The sequence below is a fragment of the Chiloscyllium punctatum genome, chromosome 13 (assembly GCF_047496795.1).
Source record: "Chiloscyllium punctatum isolate Juve2018m chromosome 13, sChiPun1.3, whole genome shotgun sequence".
NCBI lineage: Eukaryota > Metazoa > Chordata > Chondrichthyes > Orectolobiformes > Hemiscylliidae > Chiloscyllium > Chiloscyllium punctatum.
The window spans coordinates 92,143,354-92,170,700 of NC_092751.1; the positions used below are offsets into that span (position 1 = coordinate 92,143,354).

General features: G+C 42.2%; 1 protein-coding gene across 1 annotated transcript in view; it reads left to right on the forward strand.

Annotated features, from left to right (window-relative positions):
* Positions 1-994: 994 nt before the first annotated feature.
* The window catches only part of caly (calcyon neuron-specific vesicular protein), a 50,454-nt gene continuing 24,101 nt past the window's right edge, over positions 995-27,347 (forward strand). Inside the window, exons 1-2 of the mRNA XM_072583239.1 lie at positions 995-1,219; positions 25,517-25,670. Coding sequence (XP_072439340.1) covers positions 25,542-25,670 — 129 coding nt within the window. The 5' untranslated portion in view covers positions 995-1,219; positions 25,517-25,541. The remainder of the gene's footprint in view (positions 1,220-25,516; positions 25,671-27,347) is intronic.

The following is a 27,347-nucleotide window of genomic DNA, read 5'->3' on the forward strand; positions in this document are numbered from 1 at the left end:
TCTACTGGTGCTGAGATTATCTGTAGGCAATTCTTGCAAGTCTGATGTTAATACTCGGTAACTTCCCACTAGCATTAAAAACTAACTTAGTCAATCAGGCTTGTTCCCTTTCTCTTCAGGATCTATACTCACTACTGTCTCTTCTGTGTTCATTTCTGGCCATAGACTTCCTTTGCATTGGTCCATGCTCGGTATGTCATTGCCTCCTGCAGGATAGCTGAGCAGGACAATGTCCCAGTCTTAGCACCTGCCAATAGGCAGGATTTAAAGGATGATAAACAATTTTTTTTTCTACATTTCAAAAATATACTTTTTTTCAATCAAAAAAACTTTGTATATATACATAGTTACAAACACAGTTCAGTTCTGTATATTAGCATATCAGGAAAACAAGCACTGGAGTTTTACTCCGTCCAAATACACCAAAGACATCTCTTACACAGACAAAACCATATTGAAATGCATTTAAGGCACTAGGAGGGTCCCATAACTTAACAGACCCCCATTTAATTTCAGCAGAAAGACGGTGTCTTTCCCCACTGTACTTTGATGGCAGCTACCCCAGACTTTAGTGCGTCCCTCAGCATGTTGCCCTGGAGCTTGGAATGTGCCAGTCTGCAACACTCGATTGAGGTCAACTCTTTGCTCTGGAAGACCCACAGCAATTTGTAAGCAACTTGTATCAAATGGACCTTCCATTGCCAACACAATCCCACAGAGGGCTGGAAACCAGCACCTATAGTCCAGAGTCCACTGCACCACAACATTCACTGCTCTCCATGCTTACAAAACCAATGCATCCTACGTTACATAATGGTGCCTTGAAATAGAAAGAAGCAGACCTACATTACCATTGTAATAGAAAACTCTCACCTTTACATTCCCTGAATACTAAGTGGGGTGGAGTTGGTGTTTAATTAGGATGGTATTTGGAGCTTCCCAAAGCCTCTCTGTCCTCCCTAATGGAGTAAAGAGGTCAGATCTGAAGGTTGACCTTTCCTCTGTTAACGTCAGTAATGTCGAGCTCACAGGTAGCTTCAACACACCAAGTCTGAGGAGAAAATAACGCTGACAACATCTCCTAGGCAACCAGCTCTCCGTCTCTCGTTCTATTTCACACTCTCACAGTCTCTTCCTCTCATTGACTCTCTCCTTCCAGAGCTCAGCAAGTCACCGCCAGTCCTTCCCCATCAAAGCACACACATACACTCGACTCCTGGTAAGTACCAGCAATCAGTCATTCTTTATATTGTTCAAAAAAACGCGAACTGTTCTCTCTTGCACCACTGTCAGTTTGAGATAAATGATGTGTAATTTGCAATTCCGGAGCCAAGCGGGGGTTAGGACTAAAAAAATGCATGATATTTCAATGAATGTGTGTTATTTGGGCGATTTTGTTTATTTTTAAAAGAATGCAAATTGCAAATGAACACTCGGAATTGCGGTAGATATTCGTTCGCGTTCAATAATGCACTCGGGTTTTTTTTATCTCTCTCTGCGGCGTCCATCACTGCTCAGTGTGCTGTAAATTGCAGCACCATTGGGCAGAGAAAGGACCTGGGTTTTAGCCCCCCGCCAGACACCATTCAGGCAGAGCAGGAGATTTAACAACAGGGCGTTGAGTCCATCCCTCCTGCTCCAGCAGCCTCCGCCCATGTTACAGGAGACAATAGAGAAGCTGAAATGCAGGGTCGCAGCCTGACTGTGATCAGAACCGAGGCTGCAGAATGCACTGGGGTTTGGGGACAGTGAGCTCATCCTATCTGACTCCCCATCCCCAATTAGTCCTCGTTATATTGGCCCTGCACCTGGGAATGCAGGGACCCTCACTTTTGCTTGCAAGGAGATTGAGGTTTCCGTTTGAGAATTACTGAAAACACCCAGCACTCCCAAAGCCAAGCATCTCCCCCCCCATTGTTTCACTGGAAGGATTTACCCTGGCGCCCCCATTATTTTTTGAGCAAGGGTCACTCGACTCGAAACACTAACTCTGGCTTCTCATCTCACACGCTGCAAGACCTGCTGAGTTTTTCCAGCAATTCCGGTCTTCAATCTCCCTCCTGGCCGTCACGATGCGGTGGGTTTTATCTCGAATTCTACGCGAAAAAATGTTGATTTTTCAATGGTAATTCTGGAGAGCCGTGGGTAACAACACTGTAAGATATGGGAAACATTTCACCCACGAACTGAACTGTGCACAAGGCAGGCTGGGGTTTTGTTTTTAAATACCTGAGCGATAATTGAGCAATTCAACCTCACATTGCTTATCAAACAGCAACTTGCTTCGAAAAATAATCGACCTGCTTTGTTGTATTTCGTGAAAAAAAACTTTAAACATGTGTATTTGCACAGCGGTGATGTGAGCTCTCTGCAGAGAGAGCTGGGCGAGCTGTGAGCTCTGTAGAGTGAGCTGGGCGAGCTGTGAGAAGAGCCTTTCCCGCGCACAAAGAGGGATGGTAGTGAGTCCTGTGCGTTTGGCGAATTGCTCGAGTTATCTTCAAGGAGGGCGGACTTTCTGTTTTACAACCAACTTGCCAGTTTGTAGGGTGCTCTCCAGCAGGAGACAGACTGCAGGTGCTGTCCCAGTGGCCTGCTGGAGATTATCAATCTGAGGTGCTCTGATGAACACTCGATACGTTAGCTCGCTGTCTCTCCTTGGATGCGGTCTAATCCGCTGTGATCTCCAGCATTTGTTAACTTTCGGTACCGATCAGTTTATTTCCGAGTGCACGCCCTGAATTCTCCACCTTATGCCCATTCTCACAGTAACAGTCAAAACTATCCTGTCCAAGGAAATCTTGCACATTCCACCGATTTGCAGTACGTTTTTGTTTCATGCATTACTTTGTGTGAGCATTGAGATTGGAATCAGTGTGTATTATTGACTTGGGCTTTTCAGGGAGATATGCACATCGATTTGTAATCGATTGTGATCGAGTGGATGTCCTTGTTTCGAACAATGCTATAAATATTCCCCATTGAGAAAACTGCATGTCGAATCCGTTTGTGCAATATTTATTAAGAAATTCTACTTTTGAAGGATTCACGGTGCAATTACTTTGCCAGGAATATCAGTACAAGAGCACAATTTATGATTTTAAGTCAATAAACTATTTTTTTTTGCTGCGGTTCTTTCCGAACTGTGTTTGATGATACACGCGAGCCCTGGCTGCTACTATTTATGCAATTCCATATTTTCTAATGGAACATAGATATTGAGTGTTGGTAGATCACTCAGACTAACAGATAGCACAATGAGATTGGACAGTATTGACCTCATTGCATGCCCTCACTTTCCTGCACGGGTCACTAAACAGTGATTGATTGTGAATCGCCCAAGGATAGCAAAGTCAATGATATTCTGTGCTACACTCTGTGAGATCAGCTCAGCTTAGGATCTTAGCACCACAGACAGACTGTTTGGCTTCCAATTCTGTTAACCAGAGTAGGGGGAGTCCAAAACTAGAGGGCATGGGTTTGAGGTGAGAGGGGGAAAGATTTAAAAGGGTCCTTAGGGGCAATGTTTTCACACAGGAAGTGGTGCGTGTATGGAATGAGCTGCCAGAGGAAGTGGTGGAGGCTGGTACAATTACAACATTTAAGAGGCATCTGGGTGGGTACATGAATAGGAAGGGTTTAGAGGGATATGAACCAAACCTATCAATGGGACTAGATAATTTCGGATATCTGGTTGGCCTGGAGGAGTTGTAGTGAACAGTCTATTTACTATGTATAACTATGAGTCTATATCCCCCATCTGTTTCCTTGCATTGTTCACACCAGCTGAAACTCTCGACCATGCCTATCTTCCCATCAGGTGTGATATTCCCAATGCTTTCTGGGCTGGCCTTGAACATTTCATTCTGTTTGCACTTGGCCTCATCCAAAACTGCTTTCTGTATCCGAAGTTCTGCCCGTCCATTGCCTCACTACTCTGACTTACAATGGGCTCTGGTTCCACCAAAATCTTGGTTCAATCTCTTCAGGGTCCTCCCTACTCTTGTTGCCACCTGCAGCCTTGAAACCGTCCTATGACTCTGCATTCCTCCAATATGCATCGCCAACCTCTTTAGCTCATCACAGGGGGCATGTCTTAAACTATCTAGACCTTCGAATTTGGTAGGCCCTCAGCAAATTTTCACACATCTCTATCTCCCTCTCCTTTATAATCGTCCTGAACCTGCATGTTTAACTAAGATTTTACTCCTCAGATGTAATGCCAAGTGTTTCTCTAACAATCAAAACCTTGGGATGTTCTCCCACACTGAAGTCACTATATGAATGCAAATGTTTGCGCTGCTGCTATTATTGCATGACTCATTATCACATGGGGCATCATGCAAGCAAAGGAGCTTTATGTTGAATTATATTTAGAAGCTACTTGCTTTCCAATATACATCTGGCATTTGTAAGTTTAAAGAAAATCATGCCTGCGCTTTATTTTTGACTCTGTTAACTGACTGTCTTCACTAATCCTACCTCTCTCACCCACCTGGCACCACACCTCCTCAGACAGAAGGTATAAAGGAGGAGGGGCAAGTGGAACATAGGTACGGTCAGTACAGTGGGAGGTTAAAGGTCAAAAGACAAAAGGAGTGGGAGTACATTGGTCGAGAGTAGGTGTTAATAATGGAACAAAGATAAACCACACCTGAAGACAAAATATTAAAAGAAAATACAAAAAGAGAGTTGGGGTAAAAATAATTTAAAAGATCAAAATGGAGGCAACATTCATGGTCTGAAGTTGTTGAACTCAATGTTGAGTCAGGTGAGGCCACTTTTGGAGTACTGTGTACAGTTCTGGTCACCCTGCTATAGGAAGGATATTATTAAATTGGACAGGGTTAAGACAAGGTTTATCAAGATGTTGCCAGGACTGGAGGGTATTATTTTTCACTGGAGCGTAGGAGATTGAAGGGTGACCTTATAGAGGTGTGAAAAATCTTCAGGAGCATAAATAAGGTAAATAGCAAAGGTCTTTTCCCAGGGTAGGGGAGTTCAAAACTAGAGAACATAATTTTAATATGAGAGGGGAAGGATTTAAAAGGGATCTGAGGGGCAACTTTTTCACACAGAACATGGTTTGTATATGGAATGAACTTCCCAAGAAAGTGGTAGATGCAGATACAGTTACAACATTTAAGATTAGCTACAGTATGGAAACAGGCCCTTCAGCTCAACAAATCCACACCGACCCTCCGAAGAGTAACCCACCCAGACCCATTCACCGAGCCTATATATTTGCCCTAACTAATGCACCTATCACTATGGGCAAGTTAGCATGGCCAATTCACCTGACCTGCACATTTTTGGACTGTGGGAGGAAACCAGAGCACCCGGAGGGAACCCACGCCGACAAAGGGAGAATGTGCAAACTCCACACAGACAGTCACCCGAGGCAGGAATCAAACCTGGGCCTCTGGCGCTGTGAGACAGCAGTGGTAGAAGGATTATGGGACAAATGCAGGCAAGTGAGACCAGTTTGGGAAATCTGGTCGACATGGACAAGTTGGGCTGAATGTCTGTTTCCATGCTGTATGGCTCCAGGACTCTAAGTTACACAGATTAAAAAGTAGAATGATGACCCAGTTACATTCAGAAGGATATCAGAATGTGAAAGCGGCTCAGTTGATGGAGAAGTGAACAGTCACAGTTAATGCTTCAATGATTTCAATGGAGCCAACATAATGAAGGAATTAGCTTTATGGTCCCATGTACTCACATGAGTGCAGTGAAAAGTTTACAATTCACCACTTACAGTGCCATCTTAGTTATCTGGGGATAATTCCTGAGTACAAATTCTTAGGCAAAAAAAGAAAATTAATAAATCCAGCATTACAAACCTTCAGGTGTATAAAATCACAGTAATAAATTAGAAAGATAAAGTAAAAAGTTCAGAATGACAGTCCTTCCATGATAGTATAATTAAAACATAAAGACATTTTTAAAAGTGATAGAGTGATCGAACCTGACTTCTTAATGCTGACTGCCTTGTCCGAGTTGAATTGTAAATTACATCAACTGGCCAGGGAATAAGATCAGCAATGATGGAACAACACTTGTTGCGACATATCTTAACCCTTCCAGTGGGAATCACATGCATGGCCTGCAGGGGGCAAAATGTATTAAATATAGCATTCTAGAAATGCAATGGAAGGCCACAATCCTATAATCTAATATTCTAGAGAAAATATAAAACAACTGGAATACAGTATTGCAAGATGCCAGAACCCTAACTGAATACAGAGTGTGACATGCTATCATGCCACAATACACCAGGAGGCTCGGAAACAATATATTCCAGAATATAACAGCAACTCACATTTGTATAGAAATCTTAACATTGTAAAGAGTCCTGAGATGCTTCACTAGAGGATTATCAGACACAATTTGACACAGAGTCACCTGGTGAGCTATAAGGGCATGTGACCAAAAACTTGTTGAAGGAAGTAGGTTTTTAGGGCTGACTAAGGCGGGGAGGGAGAGATAAAGTGAGATTATGGTCTAGAATCTCGAGAGGCTGTCGAGTTGAAGGAGATTACAGATGTGAGAAGCATTGAGTTCACAGAAAAATTTAAACACAGGAATTGAGGTTTGTAAAATTGATGTCTTGCTTCATCAAGAGCTAATATAGGTCAGTGAGCACAGGTTGAATTGTAAGTTAACAATGGTGTGATATCAACAATTCCAACATGTAAGAATGGAACAGAAGGATATGCAAAACTCTCATCCTAATTCAGTACTGCTAAACTCTTATACAAAGAAAAAAACTGCAGCCTTTAAAGGATTCAAGTGAGATACCTATGGCAAGATTCTAACTGCTGACAGAAAATTTATGGTAATGAGTTTAAAAGCATGCAATGAAAACTCTATGGCACGTTAACAGTGTGGTGACTGAAAATTAACTAGATGCAGGATAACAATGGGAGTGGGTATCATATAATACCCTGTGGAGAAGGTCAGCCATTCTCTCTAGCATACTTGGGGAACTTGTTTCTCATTAGTGTCTCTTGCCTGCATAAATTGGTGAGACAATATTCACCCCTTTGTTGCTTGAGGCAATAGCTTCATAGCCATAAACTTCTATTGTCAGATCAAACAGAAACTAATTAGAAGAACGTATAAAGCCATGGAATTTTAAGAATCTCATGGTGCGGGGATTTGTCATGGTTGTGCTGTGATTGACTTCAGGCATTGCATGGTAAATGCTTTGCATTCAAGATTGCCATCCTATTGCTATCTTCTCAAGGTTTCCTCAGTCCAAATCCCATGTCACTTATGCATTGAACAAATAAGACAACTGTTTTGAAGACGAGTACAAGGACATCAACACAGTCATTTTTCCTTCTTATTTTAAAGGGCAGTTTATCTTGCTTTCAGTTCCATCAGCTGAATAAAAACCTTTCTGGTTTTGATCACTGATGCTAACCTGACTGACTAAGGTTATTCTGTACTCATACCTGGGACTGTCATTGCAAAACAATGGAATCTTGCTGCAGTCCTTGTAGTATTTGTGCTTCACTGCAGTGATTTTATTGTGGGGATAAAGAATTATTGCTTTCTCATGCAAAGCATATAAATTGATAGTGAATATGAGATGATTTTTACATGTTGCTTCTATCATTCGGTAGTGACTATCTTCAGGCGATTGACCAGATTGAAAATCAAAACTGTATGCTTAATATATTTTCATCTTGATGAAGCAAGACATCAATTTTACAAACCTCAATTCCTGTGTTTAAAAATGCATTCTCATTACATGCTTTGAATTTAAAATGGGGATGCATATTGGCTGGTGATTATGATTGGGGTTTAAAAATATAATGAAAGACTTCTTCCAGCCGCAATGGTTTTAATTGATGTGATTACGTATGTGTAATGTCAGTCCAATTCACACTGAAGCTAGTTTTGATGACCAAAACTATTCAAAACTTGGCATTAAATCAAAGTTGTGAAAGTGGCCCTGTGAGATTGGGGGTGGCTTCTTTGTATCTGTCTGATATCTAATATGGAACCATCTATCACTGACATTGGGTGGAAATGCAAAGAGAGAGAGAGAGAGAGAGGTAGAGGCGTAGACTTTACATTTATATTTTAGCTTTGACAACTTCAGAGTAGGCTGCCAGTGGTAATCCAAGGACCCAGGTTACTTTCTGGAAATATGCATTCAAATCCCATTCAATTCAATCAATAAATCTGGAATTGAAAGTTAGTTGACCATGGCAACTGGAAATGATGTTGTCAAACTAATTTACTAGGAGTAGAGTCAAGAGTGTAGTGCTGGAAAAGTACAGCAGGTTAGGCAGCATCCAAGGAGCAGGAGAATTGACGTTTCAGGCATAAGCCCTTCATCAGGAATCCAGAATCTGCAGTCCTCACTTTCTACTGCTTTTAGGAATAAACCTGCTGCCCTTACCTGGAATGGCCTACACGTGACTCCAAACCCACAGCAATGTGACTCTTAACTACCCTGTGCTAATGGCCAAGCAAGTCACTCACTTTACAGCTAAATAAGGATGGTGATGCCCACATCCAATGACTGAAGGAAAAGAATATGGTCCCCTGTAAATAGAGTCATACAACACGGAAACAGACCTTTTGTTCCAACTCGTCTGCACTAAGCAGATATACTAACTTGATCTAATCCCATTTGCTAGCATTTGGACCATATCCCTCTGAACCCTTCCTATTCGTATACCCATCCAATTGCCTTTTCAATGTCATTTTACCAGCCTCTGCCAGTCATTCCAAACATGCACCACCCTCTGTGTGAAAAAGTTACCCACTTTTTAAAATTTTTCCCAGTTTTCTAAAAGTGGCCTCACCAATGTCCTGCACAGCTGCAGCATGACATCCCAACTCCAATACTCAGTGTTCTGACCAATGAAGGCAAGCATGCCAAATGCCTTCTTCACCATCCTGTGTACCCCCAGCAACTCCACTTTCAGGGAACTATGCACCTGCGCCCCTAGGTCTCTTTGGTCAGTAACACTCCCAAGGGCCCTATCATTAAGTGTATAAGTTCTTCCCTGATTTGCCTTACCAAAACGCAACACCTCACATTTATCGAAATTAAACTACATCTGCCACTCCTCAGCCCATTGGCCCATCTGATCAAGATTGTATTGTACTCTGAGATAATCTTTCTCACTGTCCAGCACCCCATCTATTTTGGTGTCATCTGCAAACTTAATAACTATGCCTCCCATATTCACAACCAAGTTATTTATATAAATGAAGCAAAGCAGTGGGCCCAGCTCTGACCTTTGTCACAGGCCTCCATCTGAAAAGCAAACTCTGACACTACCCTCTGTCTGATATTTTACGAATGGTTTTTAATTGAAGTGTCACTCTGTGACGTCGGAAAGTACGAAACTATTTATCTTAAAAAGCATCAAGAAATGGTCAAAATCATCTGGTCCAGCCTGCCGGACCCCCAGTGCACTTTGAAATTTTAGGTAAAATCACCAGAGTCTTACCAGACCTTATGGCTGCTCTCTCATTAAAGAGAGGCAGCTGGTGGTGGTTTAGCCTGGGAGTCACCAGACTTTAGGGAAGAAGGTGAGAAGGAGGATCTTCTATGGAACCCTTAACTGGCATGGGAATTGAACCCAACTGTTGGCGTCAGTCTGTGTTGCAAATTAGCTGTCCAGCCAACAAAGCAAGCCAACCCTTGGATAGCAATGCTGACTTGTACGCAGAATCCTCCTTACATTGAGTTACGGCTCTCAGCCATGTCATAGCAAACGTGTAGTCAGCAGAAGGGGTTGGTGCTTACAGAAGTTAGAAACAAAAATCTAGGTCAGCACACTATTCTGATGCATTTCTTTGTGTACTTAAGGCTCATGCTTTGTTTTGTCATGTTCTTTTGAGGTGCTTTGAGATTTTTCATTATGTTAAATGTGCTCTATAAGGTGCAGTTTTTGGTTCTTGCTGGCCAATGTAATATTGGAGAAAGTTCAAGGGCAAATAGTCTACTCAGCCTTTTGGTCCTGAATTAAGCACGTGAAACAGGAAGAGAAGAAGGAGAGGGAAGGAAAAGGGCAATAGGGAAAGATGAGTCCTTAATAGAATCTAGTAGATCTTCAGTGCCACAGTCCATCGCCTATGGGAAAGTGCTGATATAATTGAAAGAGGCTTAGAGGATTGAATTGATTTGAATGAAATTTGAAAAAATACTTCAATTTTCATGCTAATAATCACTCATTCTGTTCTCAACAGGGGTGGGGTGGAGTCCCCATTGGGATTCACCAAACTCCCACTTTTGTTCATTGGAGGATCAGCCAACGTCCTACAGAAAATGCAAAGAAATAGTGAATGGTTCTGGATAACATTTCTCGAGAGTTTCAGCCAATCCAAAGGAGGAGAACTGCGGCAGCAATTCTGTTCCCTATTTTTGTAAACCATCTCAATTTGACATTACTTAGAGGTCAGATGGTAAGACTTGGAAAACAGAGGGAGAGAGTTGGTTGGAGCATAAAAGTTTCCCTGCAGCCCAGGACAAAGACGCATTGCTGAGGCACGACTGGGAGGAGAGTGTAATTAGTGCAGAACAGATTTACATGGACAGTTTTCATTATTAGTGTTGATGTAGGAATTTATAATAGGAAAGTTCGCACACAACGTAACCAAAACATAAGGTTTCATAGACAGGCGGGATGAACAGATGTCAGGTTGTTAATATTCTAAATTATGAGACGTGTCTCAAATGACACAAAAGTACTTCAGCTCAAGTATTGCTGCTTTTGTGAACTTGTTCTCAATACATAAATGTGTCACTGACCTAGATAACATTTAAAGGGAATGCAAATAGGTTATGAGGTATAATGTCTAATGTGATTCTGTGCAAGTTTAAAATTTTCACATCTGTAATAATATTTGCTAAATCGGTAGTTGCTGTGATAAAATTTGAATTTAAGATGCATATGCTAAATTGAGAGAAATGGTGTTTAAGCTGTTGGACTCCAATTTGCATTATGTAACACCTCTAACAGAGAGAAAACAAACTCCTAGGGGCTCTCTGTAAATTGGCATGATGGAAATGAACTAGATATGATGAGATCAGGGAAAATTTCAAAAACTCTGTTGAACGGATGTGTTTAAGGAGGTTTTTAAATGCAGAAAGAGTTGGAGTAGCCATCAAGATTTGTGAGGGAGTTCTGTAGAGTAAAATTCAGATTTGAAGGCTTTACCCCAAAGAAAAAGAGCCAAGGGCAGTATGGTGGCTCAGTGGTTAGCACTGCTGCCTCCCAGTGCCAGGGACCTGGGTTTGATTCCATGACTGTCTGTTGGGAGTTTGTATCTTCTCCCCCTGTCTGTTTGGGTTTCCTCCCACAATCCAAAGATGTGCAGGTTAGGCGAATTGGCCATGCTAAATTGCCCATGTGCAGGCTAGGTGGATTAGCAGTTATAAATGCAGCATAGTGGGGTGGATGCTCTTTGGAGGATCGGTGTGGACTTGATGGGCCAAGTTCTGGATTAGTGGTGCTGGAAGAGCACAGCAGTTCAGGCAGCATCCAAGTAGCTTCGAAATCGACGTTTCGGGCAAAAGCCCTTCATCAGGAATAAAGGCAGTGAGCCTGAAGCGTGGAGAGATAAGCTAGAGGACGGTGGGGGTGGGGAGAAAGTAGCATAGAGTACAAAAGGTAGCATAGAGATGGGCCAAGTGACCTGTTTCGACACTGTCAGGGTTCTGTTTTTCTATGATATTTATATGGGATTATAGAAATGGAGAAGGTTACAGGAGTATTGAGCAGCAAGTAGAAACTCACTCTCTTTATCTGCAGCTCCCCTTACCCCTACGCCCATTCCTGAAGAAGGGTTATACCTGAAAGATCGACTTCCCCACCTGTCTGCCTTGCTGTCTTCTTCCAGCCTCATGCTTGTCTACTTTGGAATCAAGCATCTATAGTTTTTTTTGTCTCTGACTGGTAGTTAGAAAGCTGTCAATCTTGACCTTAAACAAACTCAATGATTGAGCATCTATCACCCTCTCGGATAGAAAGTTCTGAAGATTCACAATCCTCTCAGTAAAAACCATCCACATGACCCTTAATAAGGGCACTCCTGGAAATGGTCACGAACCTTTGTTGCGGACCCTCATTGGCAATAAACGTCCGTATACTAAAATCATAAGACTCCAGATGAGGTCTAACCAAGATTTAATCAAAATTAAGCAAGACATTCCTCCTCCTGTATCAAATCATCTTGCGATAAAGGTTAAAGTAAAGTTGCCTGCTGCACTCGTATGTTAGTCTTCAGTGGCTTAATGACAAGGATATGCAGGTCCCTTTGTACATTCAACTTTCTAACCTTGTACCATTTAAGAAATACACTGTACATTCCTTCTTCATACCTAGGTGGATGTCTCACATTTTTTTCCACATTACATTCCACCTTCCATGTTCTTGCCCACATTGTAAATATGTCTAAATCCTCTTGAAGCCACTGTATATCTTCATCACATTTCCACCTAGCTTTGTGCCATCCACAAATTTGGAAATAATACATTTGGTCCTCACATCCAAATCACTGATGTATGTTGTGATCAACTGGGGCCCAAGTACAGATCCTGGCAGTACCCCACTAGCCATAGCTGGCCACTGTGAGACTGATCCATTCATGTCCACACTCTGTTTCCTGTCTGTGAGCCAATCCCTTTTCCATGCCAGTACATTACCTCCTCATCCAGGGTGCTTTAATGTTGCTAACTGACTTTGTTGACTCGAAAAGTCTCGGACCACCCAGAAGTTTAAATGTGAACAAACACTTTATTTCGATTAAGCCAGCGAGAGATCTATGGTATCGATCTCTGGATGGACAAATGACAGATCTCTGATTTCTAGCAAAAAGGCAGCATATTTTATAGCCCTTATGTATTTCACAGGTTTCAGTTCCCACACAATGTAAGGTTTCTACCTCTAGTTAAGTTCTCAGAATTCAAAAGTTGATAATCAATACATCTAGTCTTGTTCACATCAGTCAAAACAAAGCTATTGATTTAAATGTTTCTACATCTGAAGCCATTCTCATGCATAAGAGTAGATAAAGCAAGCCGCTTAACAACGCTCTATTGATCAGCCTAATCATAGCACTGGGAAGAGGTGTATACAGAAACATTTCCAAGGTTGTGCAGAGACTGCTGCATTCTTGCAATTCATGTTCTCACAGTTACTGGGACTATAGCTGCCATTTTGAAATTGTCAGGCAGATCATTATTGCAAAGTAGAGACTTATAAAATGGAGCCTTTTAACTGTTGATTCCTCAATACCTTATCAACTTCACCTGATGAAGGAGCAGCACTCCGAAAGCTTGTGATTTCAAATAAATCTGTTGGACCTGGATATAACCTGATGTCATGTGATTTTTAACTTTGTCCACCCCAGTCCAACAACGGCTCCTCTACATCATGTTTATGAATTCTGTTGGTCATATCCTTAAAAAACTCCCAACAGATTCATCAAACACAATTTTCCATTTGCAAGTCTATGCTGATTGTACCCAATCAGCTGATTGTTATCCAGCTGCCCATTTATCACATGTTTTGTAATAGATTCCAACAATTTGGAGTTTGCACGTTCTCCCTGTGTCTGCGTGGGTTTCCTCCGGGTGCTCCGGTTTCCTCCCACAGTCTAAAGATGTGCCGGTCAGGTGAATTGGCCATGCTAAATTGCCCATAGTGTTAGGTAAGGGGTAAATGTAGGGGTATGGGTGGGTTGCGCTTCGGCAGGGCGGTGTGGACTTGTTGGGCCGAAGGGCCTGTTTCCACACTGTAAGTAAGCTAATCTAATCTAATCTAATTTTCCTGGTGCTGATGTAAATCTAATAGGTCTGTTGTTCCCAGGTTTCTCTCTCTCTCTCTCTCTCTCTCCCTTCTTAAATAATGAGGTGTCATTCGCTTCCAAACTGTAGGGGCCATTCCAGCATTTTGGAGGATGATCACCAATGCATCTCCATAACTACCAGTACCTCTTATTAACACTCTGAAAGTATTCAGACTAGTAGAACAATTTTATACAGAGTGTATTGAGGTACGGGAAGACAGAGTAGGTCAGTGATGATGTGGGCTGATAGGTGCATGGACTTACTGCAGAATCATAGTATAAATGAAACCACAAAGCATAGAAGCTCTGAATAGGGAAGAAAATTTCCTTTACACTCCCATTGTGATATCAGCAGGGAAGATTTCTTCCATGCACAACATGTAGTGAAGTTGCAAATGTGTTCTTTAGAAAGAAACTTACAATTTCAATGGATGCTGCATGTGGAGGAGATCTTCCCTGCTGATTGGGTATGAAACAGAATGTGTTATAATAGATCCATTATTTACCCAATGATATAAAAAAGTGTCTTGTGTCTTTGTTGCCAGGCAGATGGTATTTGAACTGATGTGATTGTGCTGGTTGGTATCAGTGGAGCTGCAGAGCAATGCCAGAATTTCTTGATGCTCTACGTGGCGATTTCTTTCCCAGTTTGCTCCCCCTATAATCCCAGAAGATGCTAATTGATGCCGGATTACATTTCCAACACTTCACCCAAGGGGGGCTTTCTTCATGTTGAATATCAGCAGGCTGTTTTGCTTCAGCAGCATTCATGATAGAGGGAGGCCTTTCAGCCCACTGAAGTGCTGCTGTTTCAGGTTAAAAAAAATCCAACTGTCCCAATATTTTGAATTATGCATCGATAAAAATCGAACACAAATCTGGGACACCAGGAGATCTCATATTGTAATGATCCCACCTTCAGCAACAATCCATGCATGCACACATTCCAGTCAGAAACTGAAACTAAGGCTAATTTTCTTCTTTTTGTTATTCAGGAAGAGTTTTCTCTTTAACTGGCACCAACTAACTCAGCACAATCCTCAGAGAGGACTGAAACCTTCTTGCTTTGTTCAAAATAGCATCAAACCGGATTGAAATTGTGTAGGGAACCACTGCAGAAGTTATCATTTCTGACATGTTAATGTGTGCTTTGTGAAAGCTGGTTGCTTGGGCTAGAAATTGCTTCATTCAAGAACACAAAAACAAAGGTCTATTAATCAACAGCGATATCAATTCCTACCTAAAGCACATTGGAATCAATTAATAACCAACAGGTGCCCGATTAAAGAAATAATTTATTTTAATAACTATTTTGATTGAATTTTCAATTCATCAAGATCACAATGACAGGGCTGGCAAATTGAGTTTTATTTCTTTCTGATGCAACTCCTAGCCAAAAATTAAACACTCTCCGGCTGTGACTGCAATTCCTGTTTGTTTGTGCCAGGCCCTTTTGTATGGCTGATCCTCAAATGAATTTCATCACAAAGCCTAGGGCTCCCAGTGAGGCTTGGCAATTACGTGGAGCACTGCTTAGGGAGTTGAGCTGCTGCGCAATCATGATTTTGCAACAATTTACATTAGGAGCACGAAAATCAGGGCAATGATGAGCCTGCAATTTCATGAACCCAAGCTCTGGAAATACCACAGACTTCATGGAATCAAACTGATGCTTTAGCATTTCGAATGAGGTTGAAAATCCCAACTGCGGAGGAGACAGTGACCCACTGAGTGTCAGAACAATGGAACCAGAGTGAAATGGCATTCCTTCCACATTGTTCAACATAAACACATGGGCAGTGTGGCTTCAACACAGCGCACAGTGTAGAAGATCTTCACGTTGATGCATTCACCTTGGGTCCCTGAATTGGAAAGATCTGAAGGACACATGGGCAGTTGTGTTATGTGTAATATAGAGTTGAAAGTGTGTTGCTGGAAAAGCACAGCAGGTCAGGCAGCATCTGAGGAGCAGCAGAATCGACATTTTGGGCCGGAGCCCTTCATCAGGAATTTTCTCTTGCTCCTTGAATGCTGCCTGACCTGCTGTGCTTTACAAGCAATACACTCACGACTCGGATCTCCAGCGTCTGCAGACCTCACTTTCTCCCTTCTGTGTAATGTATACATTCTTCATAATGCTGTTAATTGATTGGGTAGGAAATTGAACATTGTCGAATAAACATACTGTTACTCCAATATTTCTGAAACAATTGCTTTTTTGATGCTAATCTGACATTACGTCTAATGACAACATGTCCATCGTGTTGACCTGTTCAGGTGTGAACGCTACGGCCTCTGTGTTCTATTATTCTACCACCTTGTTCCATTTTCTGTTACCTTGTTCGATTCGTCAATGCCACAGGAATGTGAGCAGAGGGAATAAGCTGTCCATTCTTCACTGTTGCTAATTTTAGTGGCATTAACTCTTTCACAAGTTGCACCAACTTGTGGCTTGACTTTTAAAGAGCGTCATGTTCTTCAGCAGCATGTTCTCCTTTCAGCTGGTATTACTGTGAAATATTGAAGATATCAGCATTTCTGGTCCTATATGCTAAACCTTTGTGGTTCCCTCAGTTTTCAGGTGACTTCTGACAGGGTTAATGAACTTAGGCTAAACAACACCACCCTAAATTCCTCAGCAAAGCAATTTAGCACCAAGGCAAGGAATGAACATAAAAAAAACGATGAGGTCTGCAGGGAGAAAGTTACATGTAAACACTGAAATCAATACTTGGACCTTCAAAAAAAAATACAATTAAAAAAGTGTAACTTGAGGGGAAATGTTAAATTTGGCAATGAGCAAAGTTGCAGATATAAGCACAATGTATGGATTTCTTCCATTTGCTGAACAAGAAAAGGGAAGTTTAAGATAAAATGAGAACATTGGAGGATGCAGCAGTCAGAATGAACATAAAGTAGTTAATAAATCCAATAATTACTCCTGCTAAACAGTCATCAAGAATATTGCACACAAACATCATTGTTAATCAGTCTTATTCCAAATAAACGAGATTGATGGAGGACATTAAAATGGCACTAAATCATATTAACCACAGAGATGCAGGACGATTATCCGCACATATTAGAAGAGACAAGAGATGGGATTTGTGAAATGCTAATTACCTTTTAAGAGGGAGCTACTTGAATGTTAGGGAGTTTTGCTGGGTTACAAACAGTCACATTTTGAGAAAACACGATCGAAGTAAACCTGGTCTATTCTAAATCCATTAATCTCACAACAATATCCCATAATCGGAATAGATTTAGCTGTCTCGGGGAGTAAGTACTTGACATTAGCCAGATAAACAGCAGCCACTTTACATTTCGAAAGGGAAGATTCATTTCGACCAAATCTGTTTGTAATTGTGAAGAAATGACATGCCAAATAAATAGTGGAAAACCATACAATGTAACAGATGTGAAACTTCAAATTTCCACATGATAAAAGAGACATGAAAGATCATAAATTCTTCTGAAAGAATGGGTAAAGCCCTATAGTCAGAGTCATATTGCACTGAAACAGACCCTTTGGTCCAACTCATCCATGCTGATCAGATATCCCATTCTGACATAGTCCCAATTGCCAGCATTTGGCCCGTATCCCTCTAAACCCTTCCTACTCATGTACTTATCCAGGTGCCTTTTAAATGTTGTAGTTGTACTCCATCCAGCACTTCCTGTGGCAGCTACACACACCACCCTCTGCATGAAAAAGGTGTCCCTTTTAAAAAAATATGTAAACAGGGGATTTACAATCCTGTCAGTTTGGAGAAAAAAACATAGTCAAGAGAAATAAGCACTGTCCGCTATTTGGCAGTAGTGTTGGGGTTGGTAGAGTGTTTGATAAAAAAGAAGAAAAAAGAAAACAAAAACAAACAAAAAGAAAAATGTGTATAATCAGGAGATTAGAATCTCCTCAGTTTGAGAGCTGTCACCGATCTGGCTGGCTTTGTAAATAAAGGGTAGCTCTGGTGATGGGATTCCAGCCTCTGTGCAGTTTTTTTAAATTTTAAAAATATACTTTATTCATAAAATATTTTGATTGTCTGTACAGTTGGTCATGCCATACATACATAAACATTCCATTTCTTTGCATACAGAGATCAGAATTTACCATTTGTATCTACAGGTCTGTACGTTTAACAATCATATATCCATATATTTAGCTGAGGCGTCAGCAGAGCCCAAATGACTGCGTGGGCCCCCTGTTCTTCTTTAGGCAGGCAGATGTTACACAGTGGTCTTTCCCCACCGCGCCTTGGTGGCAGCTGCCCCAAGCTTCAGCGCATCCCTCAACACGTAGTGCTGAACCTTGGAATGTGCCAGCCCGCAACACTCAGTCGGGGTCAACTCCTTCAGCTGGAAGATCAACAGGTTTCGGACCGCCCAGAGAGCATCCTTCACCGAGTTGATGATCCTCCAGGCACAGTTGATGTTCGTCTCGGTGTGTGTCCTGGGGAACAGACCGTAGAGCACGGAGTCCCGCGTCACGGCGCTGCTCGGGACGAACCTCGACAAACACCACTGCATTCCTCCCCAAACTTCTTCGGCATAGGCACATTCCAGAAGGAGGTGTGTGACAGTCTCATCCCCCCTGCAGCCGCTTCGAGGGCAGCGTGCGGTGCGGCAGAGAGTCCGGGCGTGCATAAAGGATCTCACAGGCAGAGACCTTCTCACCACCAGCCAAGCCATGTCTTGGTGCTTGTTGGAAAGTTCTGGCGATGAGGCATTCTGCCAAATGGCTTTGACAGTCTGTCAGGGAATCGCTTGATAGAATCCACCCTCTCCTTTTCCCTAAGGGTCTCAAGGACACTACGTGCTGACCACTTCCTGATGGACCTGTGGTCAAAGGTGTTTTTCTTCATAAACTTCTCCACAAAGGACAGGTGGTACGGAACGGTCCAACTACTTGGAGCGTTCCGCGGCAGTGAGGCCAGGCCCATCCTTTGTAACCGGGGACAGGTAGAACCTCAGTACGTAGTGACACTTGGTGTTTGCGTACCGGGGATCCACGCACAGCCTGATGCAGCCACACACATAGGTGTCCATCAGGGTGAGGGTGGCATTGGGCGTATTTTTTTCCCCCATTGCCCATATCTTTATACATCGAGTCCCTTCGGACCCAGTCCATCTTTGATGATACCAGCCTGTGTGCAGTTATTTCATCTGTCTTTTTCTAAAAGTGGCTGGGTATTTTCTCTTTCTTCCTATGCCCCATTGATCCTGGAACCTCTTACCATCTTCAGGTGATGGTTTGTCTTTGAAGTGCTGAGCTTGCCCCATTGCTGCTTCCACTGCTGATGCAGTCTCTCACATTTCACTTAATGAAAAACTACCTGTGTCTTCGTAAAGTAGTAAATTCACTTCGAGTATCTTTAAGTCATAGAGATGTACAGCTTGGAAACAGACCCCTCCTTCCAACTTGTCCATGTCGACCAGATATCCCAAATAAATCTAATTAAACCTATTCATATACCCATCCAGGTAAAAACAAGGATTGCAGATGCTGGAAACTAGATTCTAGGTTAGAGTGATGCTGGAAAAGCACAGCAGTTCAGGCAGCATCCGACGAGCAGGAAAATCAACATTTTGGGCAAAAGCCCTTCATCAGGAATCTATTCCTGATGAAGGGCTTTTGCCCGAAATGTCGATTTTCCTGCTCCTCGGGTGCTGCCTGAACTGCTGTGCTTTTCTAGCACCTCTCTATACCCATCCAGGTGCCTTTTAAATGTAATTGTACCAGCCTCCATCTCTTCCTCTGGCAGCTCATCCTGCATACGCACCACCCTCTGTGTGAAAAAATTGCCTTTTAGGTGCCTTCTAAATCTTTCCCCTTTCACCTTAAACTTACGGCCTCTAAGTTTTGGACTCCTACCTCTCCGGGGAAAAGACCTTTGCTATTTACCCTATCCAGGCCTCTCCATGATTTTATAAACCTCTATAAGTTCACCTGTCAGCCTCCAGTACTCCAGGGAAAACAGCCCCAGCCTGTTCAGCCTCTCCCTATAGCTGAAACCCTCTCAATCCTGGCACCATCCTTATAAATCTTTTCTGAACCCTTTTCAAGTTTCACAACATCCTTCGTATAGGAGGGAGACCAGAATTGCACGTAGCATTCCAAAAGTAGCCTAATCAATGTCCTGTACAGCTACAACATGACTTTCCAACTCCTACAATCAATGCATTGAGCACTAAAGGAAAGCATGCCATAAACCTTCTTCACTATCCTATCTACCCGTGACTCCACTTTCAAGGAGCTATGAACCTGTACTCCAAGGTCTCTTTGCTCAGCAACACTCCCCAAGACCTTACCATTAAGTGTACAAGTCCTGCTCTGATTTGCCTTTCCAAAGTGCAGCACCTCACCTTTATTTAAGTTAAACTCCATCTGCCACTCCTCAGCTCACTGGCCCACCTGATCACGATGTATCCTGAGGTAACCTTGGCTGTAAATTTTTCTTTTTCTTTGGTAAGTTTGAACTTGTGGTGGGGGTCTCTAAATGGAATTTACATCTGCATTGGTGCTGCCATATGATATTTGCCACCACTGCCAGTATTTAGTACTGGACTAGGGGTGGTTGAGGTAGGTCACTACCACATTTTGTTAATACTCTGTCTACAACCTCCTAATTATCAGAGATAGTGGATATCCCTCTGGTTACTCTAAACATAAAAGCCACTTGTCTTATTTAACAAGATGACTTGTGTCATTACAGCAATAAGTGCACTACATTCCTCATCAGTTTGTCTTAAATAGTAGGGTTTTTAGGAATTGTACAGAATACATGTGCTCCCCCTGAAGGCTAGAGTGGAACTGAACTGCCTCCACCCTAATGCCTGTGTAATAGCACCAGACTGGGGTGAAGCTAATGCAACCTCCACATTTATATTGCGGCAGTGGCTATGTTGTGACTTTGTTTACTTCTCCTGGTCTGCCCATGAGCCAACTTTTTACATAATCTGAACTCTGTGCAACCACTGTGTGACCACAATCAATGGACAATTTTACCCATGTTGTTTCGAGAAGTGGAATTGCGACAGTGGTAACGTTATTGCAATCCATAAAGATCAGACTAATTCTTTTGAGGGTGTGGATTCAAATTCCATCACAACAGCTGGTGAAATTTATGTCACATTCATAAAATTTGCAATCGTAAGCCAATTTGCTCATGGCAACTAACATCAGTTATTGCAAAAACCCATGTGGATCACTGATGTCTTTGTGGGGAGAAATCTGCTGTCCTTACCTGCTGTGGCCAACATGTGGTTCCAAGTTCCACAGCAATATGATTGAGTCTTAGCAGCCCTCTGAAATGGCACAGCAAACCATTCAGTTCACAGACAATGAGGGATGAGTATGTAGCACTGGTCTTGCCTGCAGTACACATTTTCCCTGAAAAATAAAAAGTTGACACACTTCCATTCTGTTTCTGCCTAAACTGTTCAGCACACTAATTATTTCATGCTGATCTGAATGAGCTAAAGCAAAATGGTGGCATGGTGGCTCAGTGGTTAGCACTGCTGCCTCACAGCACCAGGAGCCCAGGTTCACTTCCAGCCACGGGCAACTGTCTGTGTAGAATTTGCACATTCTCCCCCGTGTCTGTGTGGGTTTCCTCCCACAGTCCAGGGATGTGCAGGTTAAGTGAATTGGCCGTGCTAAATTGCCCATAGTATTCAGGGATGTATAGATTTGGTGCATTAGTCAGGGGTGAATGTAGGATATTAGGGTGGGGGAGTGGGTTACTCTTTGGAGGGTCAGTGTGGACTTGTTGGGCCAAAGGACCTGTTTCCACCCTATAGGTTGTCTTTTTCTATGAGACACCAATATATAAATGTAATAACAATAGAATATCATATGTACAATATACTGTTGTTACAGCCACGTAGTTGGTGCTGACATACATCAGTGACCAAGCCACTTTGCGCTCCCCTGTTACATTAAAGATACAAATTATTATCGATACATCTCATTTCTGACCAACAATCTGACTCACGGATAGTTAGAAGTGTAGAGGTTCATTATTTTCCTGGAGAGGTGAGTCTGAGGATGGATTTTGGAGAGTTGGCGGGCTGCAGTGAGGCATTACAGAGTTGTAATTCTCACATCATGGTGGGGCAGGTTCGATGGACATTGAACATTCTTGTCGGACATTCTTGTTCCTATCTGTATCCTACTGTTTCTTATAAAACAGGACCAAGAGATCTCTAACGCTTTACAGTTATTTGTTACATGTTTATAAATGCACAACCATGCAATGATGTCTGAGTGAACTTCCCATCTCTTTTCTGCTTATATATGCAGGAGGTTAAAAACTAAATATGATCACATCAGTAACATTACTGGCCATGTAGTCTTCTTGTTACTGCCGCAAGAAAAACAGCATTAATTATTGATGTACTCATTGGGCATGAACAATCCAGTCTTTGATAAGGTAAAATGATTAGAAACTACTTCTGCAGAGTACCATCTTAGTGAGAATTGGCTTCTAAGATGGTCCATGCTACAAAGGCACATAGGCTTTGTATCATGGTCTATGCATATATTGGGTGTTACAGGGCTCATATATAGTTCTGATGTGGTCTGTATTCTATATGGCACGGTAAAACCAATTGTTGATCCTCCAGTTATATACTGTGGCTCCGGTCCTTGACCCCCACTGGTTTTGCACATCTGCATGATTGTTTTTTGGTGAGATTCCCAAGATCTTCATAGATACAACCACCAAGCAGATTGGGTTCCTGGGCTTAGGAGTTTCTTATCCCAGTTTGCTGGGGCATGGCTATATTCTTTGAATCTTCTCTTTTGAGAAGTTGTGGTAAGGTAGTTTGTAGACTATGAGCCACACCGTCAATGTTGCACTCCTCTGATGATACAACTGGAAACCCACAAGATTTCTGTCTAGTTTTCCTGAGATTGTGGTTGTATAATGTCCAGCTGCTAAGAGAATATGGGTCCGAGTAGATGTCCACATCTGCCCTGCAGCTGGACCCAGCTGTAGGTTCAGTTGATCCTTCTCTTTCTTTTATCTGTGGTCAGATGCCAACACAATATGGTACAATAATCCAGAACCCCTCCAAGGAAAATTGGAGCACCCTGGAGCTTGGGTTCAATCCCAGAGAACGGAGCAATCAGGCATGCCAGTTACTCAAATAAAACAGGAAGGATTTTCTAAGAATGCCAATCTCTAACAGCCTCTGACAAAATCAAGCATCAACCCCTAAGAATAATGATCCATCCAATAGGTGCATAATTCATCTCAAGAGGCAAGGTTGCGCACTGAGTATGTTGTCCTTTTCCTGGAGTTGCAGATTCCTTGCAATCTGTTGGACTTCACCTACCAGCATTTCCTATGATTAGCTATAGAAGTCCCATATGAAATAGTATTGGGCAAACTGAACTCTGCTGCTTGTGTGTGTAACTTGAGCCAACTTGGTACAAATTGGCCGAGAAACTGGTTTAGAGAATAATGGACTCTGTTGTGATACTCATGTCTAGACATGGGAAAGAAGGAAATTTGAGGAAAGTCTTGCATTGATAGAGGATCCTTCACAATGTTCCAAAACAGTGTGCAGCCAATTGGATACTCTTGAAGAGCAGTTACTGTTGGCAGCTTGGGAAATGGGACAACCAATTTGTGCACAGCAAGTGCCCACAAATAGCAAAAGTAGTGAGTAGCCAACAGGAGGGGAGTCTAAAACTAAAGGGAATAGTTTTAAGGTCAGAGAGGAGAAAGATTTGAAGGGGATGTAAAGGGCATTTTTTTTTACACAGAGGGTGGAGCATGTGTGGAATGAGCTGACAGAGGAAGTGGTGGAGTCTGGTACAATTACAGCATTTAAAAGGTATCTGGATGGGTAGGAAGGGATATGGGCCAAATGCTGGCAAATGGGACAAGTAACAATGACCAGGGCATCTGTTTTTGCTAAATTAATTGAGAGGCAATCATTGGCAAGCACTCGCAGGAGAACTCCTTTCCTCTTTGTTCCACCCAGAAAGCCAGAATAGAACAAACTTTATCTATTTTATAAACTTATAAGTACAGAGAGGCATGTAACAATCATGCACCTTCAAACCCAACCACCCCAGTGTGAGTCTGCTCCGAAATATTGCAGCACAAGGATGCCCAAATTAAGGCCCATAATGCAATTAAATACTCAATTACTATATCACTCGCTGCTTGAGCACAGGCAAGGCTTCAGTTTATTATCTCATCTGAAAGATAGCATCTCCAACAGTGTAGCATCCCTTCAGTACTGCACTAGATGCAAGTCTTTCCTTTTGGGACATGAATCTTTGGCCTTTCTGACTTGGAGGTAAGAGTGCTACCCACTGAACAACATCTAATAACTCATGTCTAACCCACAGTTTCTGAGCTTGCTGTTGTACTGTAACAAGATATCAACAGCATTAATTCTGCTAGGTTTGATCAGTACAGCATGACTCATTACTTTGTAATAATTGACAGAACTTGAGAATTACAATTACAGCATCCTGAGAAAAGACTGACTGTTTATTGTCAAATGAAACTGACTGTTAATGAATTGACTTGGATAGCTCTGTGAAAGTAGCCATGTTGATATGTTGTTGTGGTGACATTGCTTTATAACTGCGGATACTAACTTGTCAGAAGAAAAACCATAAATCAATAAGAGAAGGGGGCAAAGGTGATGATCAGTGATTTTTAATGTTAGCCTTGCCTCCCAATTGGAGAATCACAAAGGCCCACCACATTTATGCATTGGAGGCTGAGGGGTGACCTTATTGAGGTTTATACAATCATGAGGAGCATGGAAAGGGTGAATAGCTGAGGGTAAGGGAGTCTAAAACTAGAGGGAATAGGTTTAGGGTGAGAAGGGAAAGATATAAAAGAGATCTAAGGGGCAACCTTTTCATGCAGAGGGTGGTGCGTGTATGGAATGAGGTGCCAGAGGAAGTGCTGGAGGCTGGTACAATTACAACATTTAAAAGGCATCTGGATGGGTATATGGAGAGGAAGGGTTCAGAGGGATAAGGGCCAAGTGCTGGCTAGTGGGACCAGATTAATTTAGAATATCTGGTCAACACTATCAGTATACTGTGGCTTACCATTGATCAGAAACTGAACCGGACTGGTAATATAAATACTGTGTCTGCAACAGCAGTCCCACAGCTAGGAACCTTTCAGCAAGTAACTCTCCTCCTGTCTTTGAAAAGCCCTTCCACCATCCAGAAGGCACAAGTCAGTAGTATAATGGGATAGTTTACACTTACCTGAATGAGTGCAGCTCCAAATAACACTCAAGAAGTTCAACACCATCCAGGACAAAGCTATCTTATTAAATGCTCTCATTGCCTTCAAACATGATGTTGGAGGAGGTATTAAATTCTGCATCCAGAGGTCTAACTTTATAGGATAGGATTTTCAAAAAGGATTCTGAAGAGAATTGACTGGCCCCGAAATGAAAAGAGAAAATGCTGGTAATAACTAAAAGGGTCAGGCAGCCTCTGTGGACAAAGAAACAGAATTAACCTTTCAGATTCCCAACACCTCCAGCATCAGTCTCCTGTACTGATGCCCACCTGAAAGCTCTTTACAGAATTAAAAATATGCCCCTTGTATTATATGACTACGAAAAGGCTCTTTAATAATTGCTAAAACACAAGTGTCTTTATCAGAAGTTCCTCATGATCTTTTCTTGTCTTTTTCAGGCTGATTTAGCCATCCCAGCCAGACATGGTGAAGCCTGGATGTAATCTCTCTGAGAAGGCAGAGAAAGAGCATAGTGTAGATGATGGGTTTGATAACATCCCTCTGATAACCCCTCTGGATGTTAATCAGCTTCAGCAGCCTATCCCTGAAAAGGTAAAGAGAAATGTACAGCAACCATGATCATAGCTTGACAAATGTGCTTGAACTCACCCTGAAATAATCCCTGTGGCTTTTCAGTAACATTGAAATGGATTGGTCTTTGACAAGGTTCTGCATGGTTGACTAATTGGTAAAGTTAGATATCATAGGATTCAGAAGGCGTTTGCCTATTGGATACAAAATTGGCTTAACGGCAGGAGACAGAGAGTGATGGTGGAAGATTGGCTTTCAGGCTAGAGGCCTGTGACCAGCGGTGTTCCACAGGGACCAGCACTGGGTCCACTTTTGTTTGTCATTTATCTAAATGACCTAGATGAGAATATAGAAGGCATGGTCAGTAAATTTGTGGATGACACCAGAATTGGTAGTAAAGTGAAGAAAGTTAACTAAGATTACAAAGAGATCTTGATCAGCAAGTTTGAGAAGATTTGTAGCTCAGGCTGAGGTTCTGGATGTAGGTTTGCTCACTGAGCTGTAAGGTTTATTTCCAGATGTTTCGTCACCCTACTAGGTAACATCTTTAGTGGACAAAGCACTGCTGATAATTCCTGCTTTCTATTTGTATGTTTGAGTTTCTTTGGGTTGGTGATGTCATTTCCTGTTCTTTTTCTCAGGGGGTGTTAGATGGGGTCTAACTCGATATGTTTGTTGATAGAGTTCCAGTTGGAATGCCATGCTTTTAGGAATTCTCATGCGTGTCTCTGTTTGGCTTGTCCTAGGATGGATGTGTTGTCCCAGTCGAAGTGATGTCCTTTCTTATCTGTAGTGAGAGAGGGTCATGTTGTTTTGTGGCTAGTTGATGTTCATGTGTCCTGGTGGCTAGTTTTCTGCCTGTTTGTCCAATGTAGTGTTTGTTACAGTTCTTGCACAGTATTTTGTAAATGACATTAGTTTTGCTTGTTGTCTATATAGGGTCTTTCAAGTTCATTAGCTGCTGTTTTAGTGTGTTGGTGGGTTTGTGGGCTACCATGATGCCAAGATGGGGGTGGGGTAGCTGGAAATGAACCTTCCAGCTCAGCGAGCAAACCTGCATCCAGATGTTGGTCGGTTGGGTCAATGGGCTCAGGAGTGATAGGTGGAGTTTAATTTGGCTAAATGCATTTTGGTAAAATGAACAAGACCTACATAATTAAAAGTAAGGCCTTGGGTAGTGTTGTGCAACAGAGAGACCTTGGAGTTTAGGTACATAATTCTTTAAAGTTTGCATCACATATGGATAGAGTGGTTAAGAAGGTGTTTAGAATGCTTGCCTCCATTGATCAGACCTTTGAGTATTGGAGTTAGAATGTTATGTTGAGGTTGTAGAAGACGGTGGTGAGACCTCTTCTGAAATACTGTGTCCATTTCTGGTCACCCTGTTATCGGAAGGATATCATTAAGATGAAGGGAGTTCAGAAGAGATTTACCAGGATGTTGCAGGAATGCAGAGTTTGAGTTATGGGGAGAAGCTAGATATTCTGGGACATTTGTCATTGGAGTGTAGGAGGTTGAGGAGTGACCTTCTCAAGGTTTATAGAACCATGAGGGATATGGATCAGGTGAATGGCAGGTGTCCTTTCCCTAGGGTAGAGGATTTCAAGATTAGGGGCATATTTTTAAGGTGAGAGGAGAAAGATTTTAAAAAGATATGAGGGTCAACTTTGTTTGTGTGTGGAATGAACATCCAGAGTA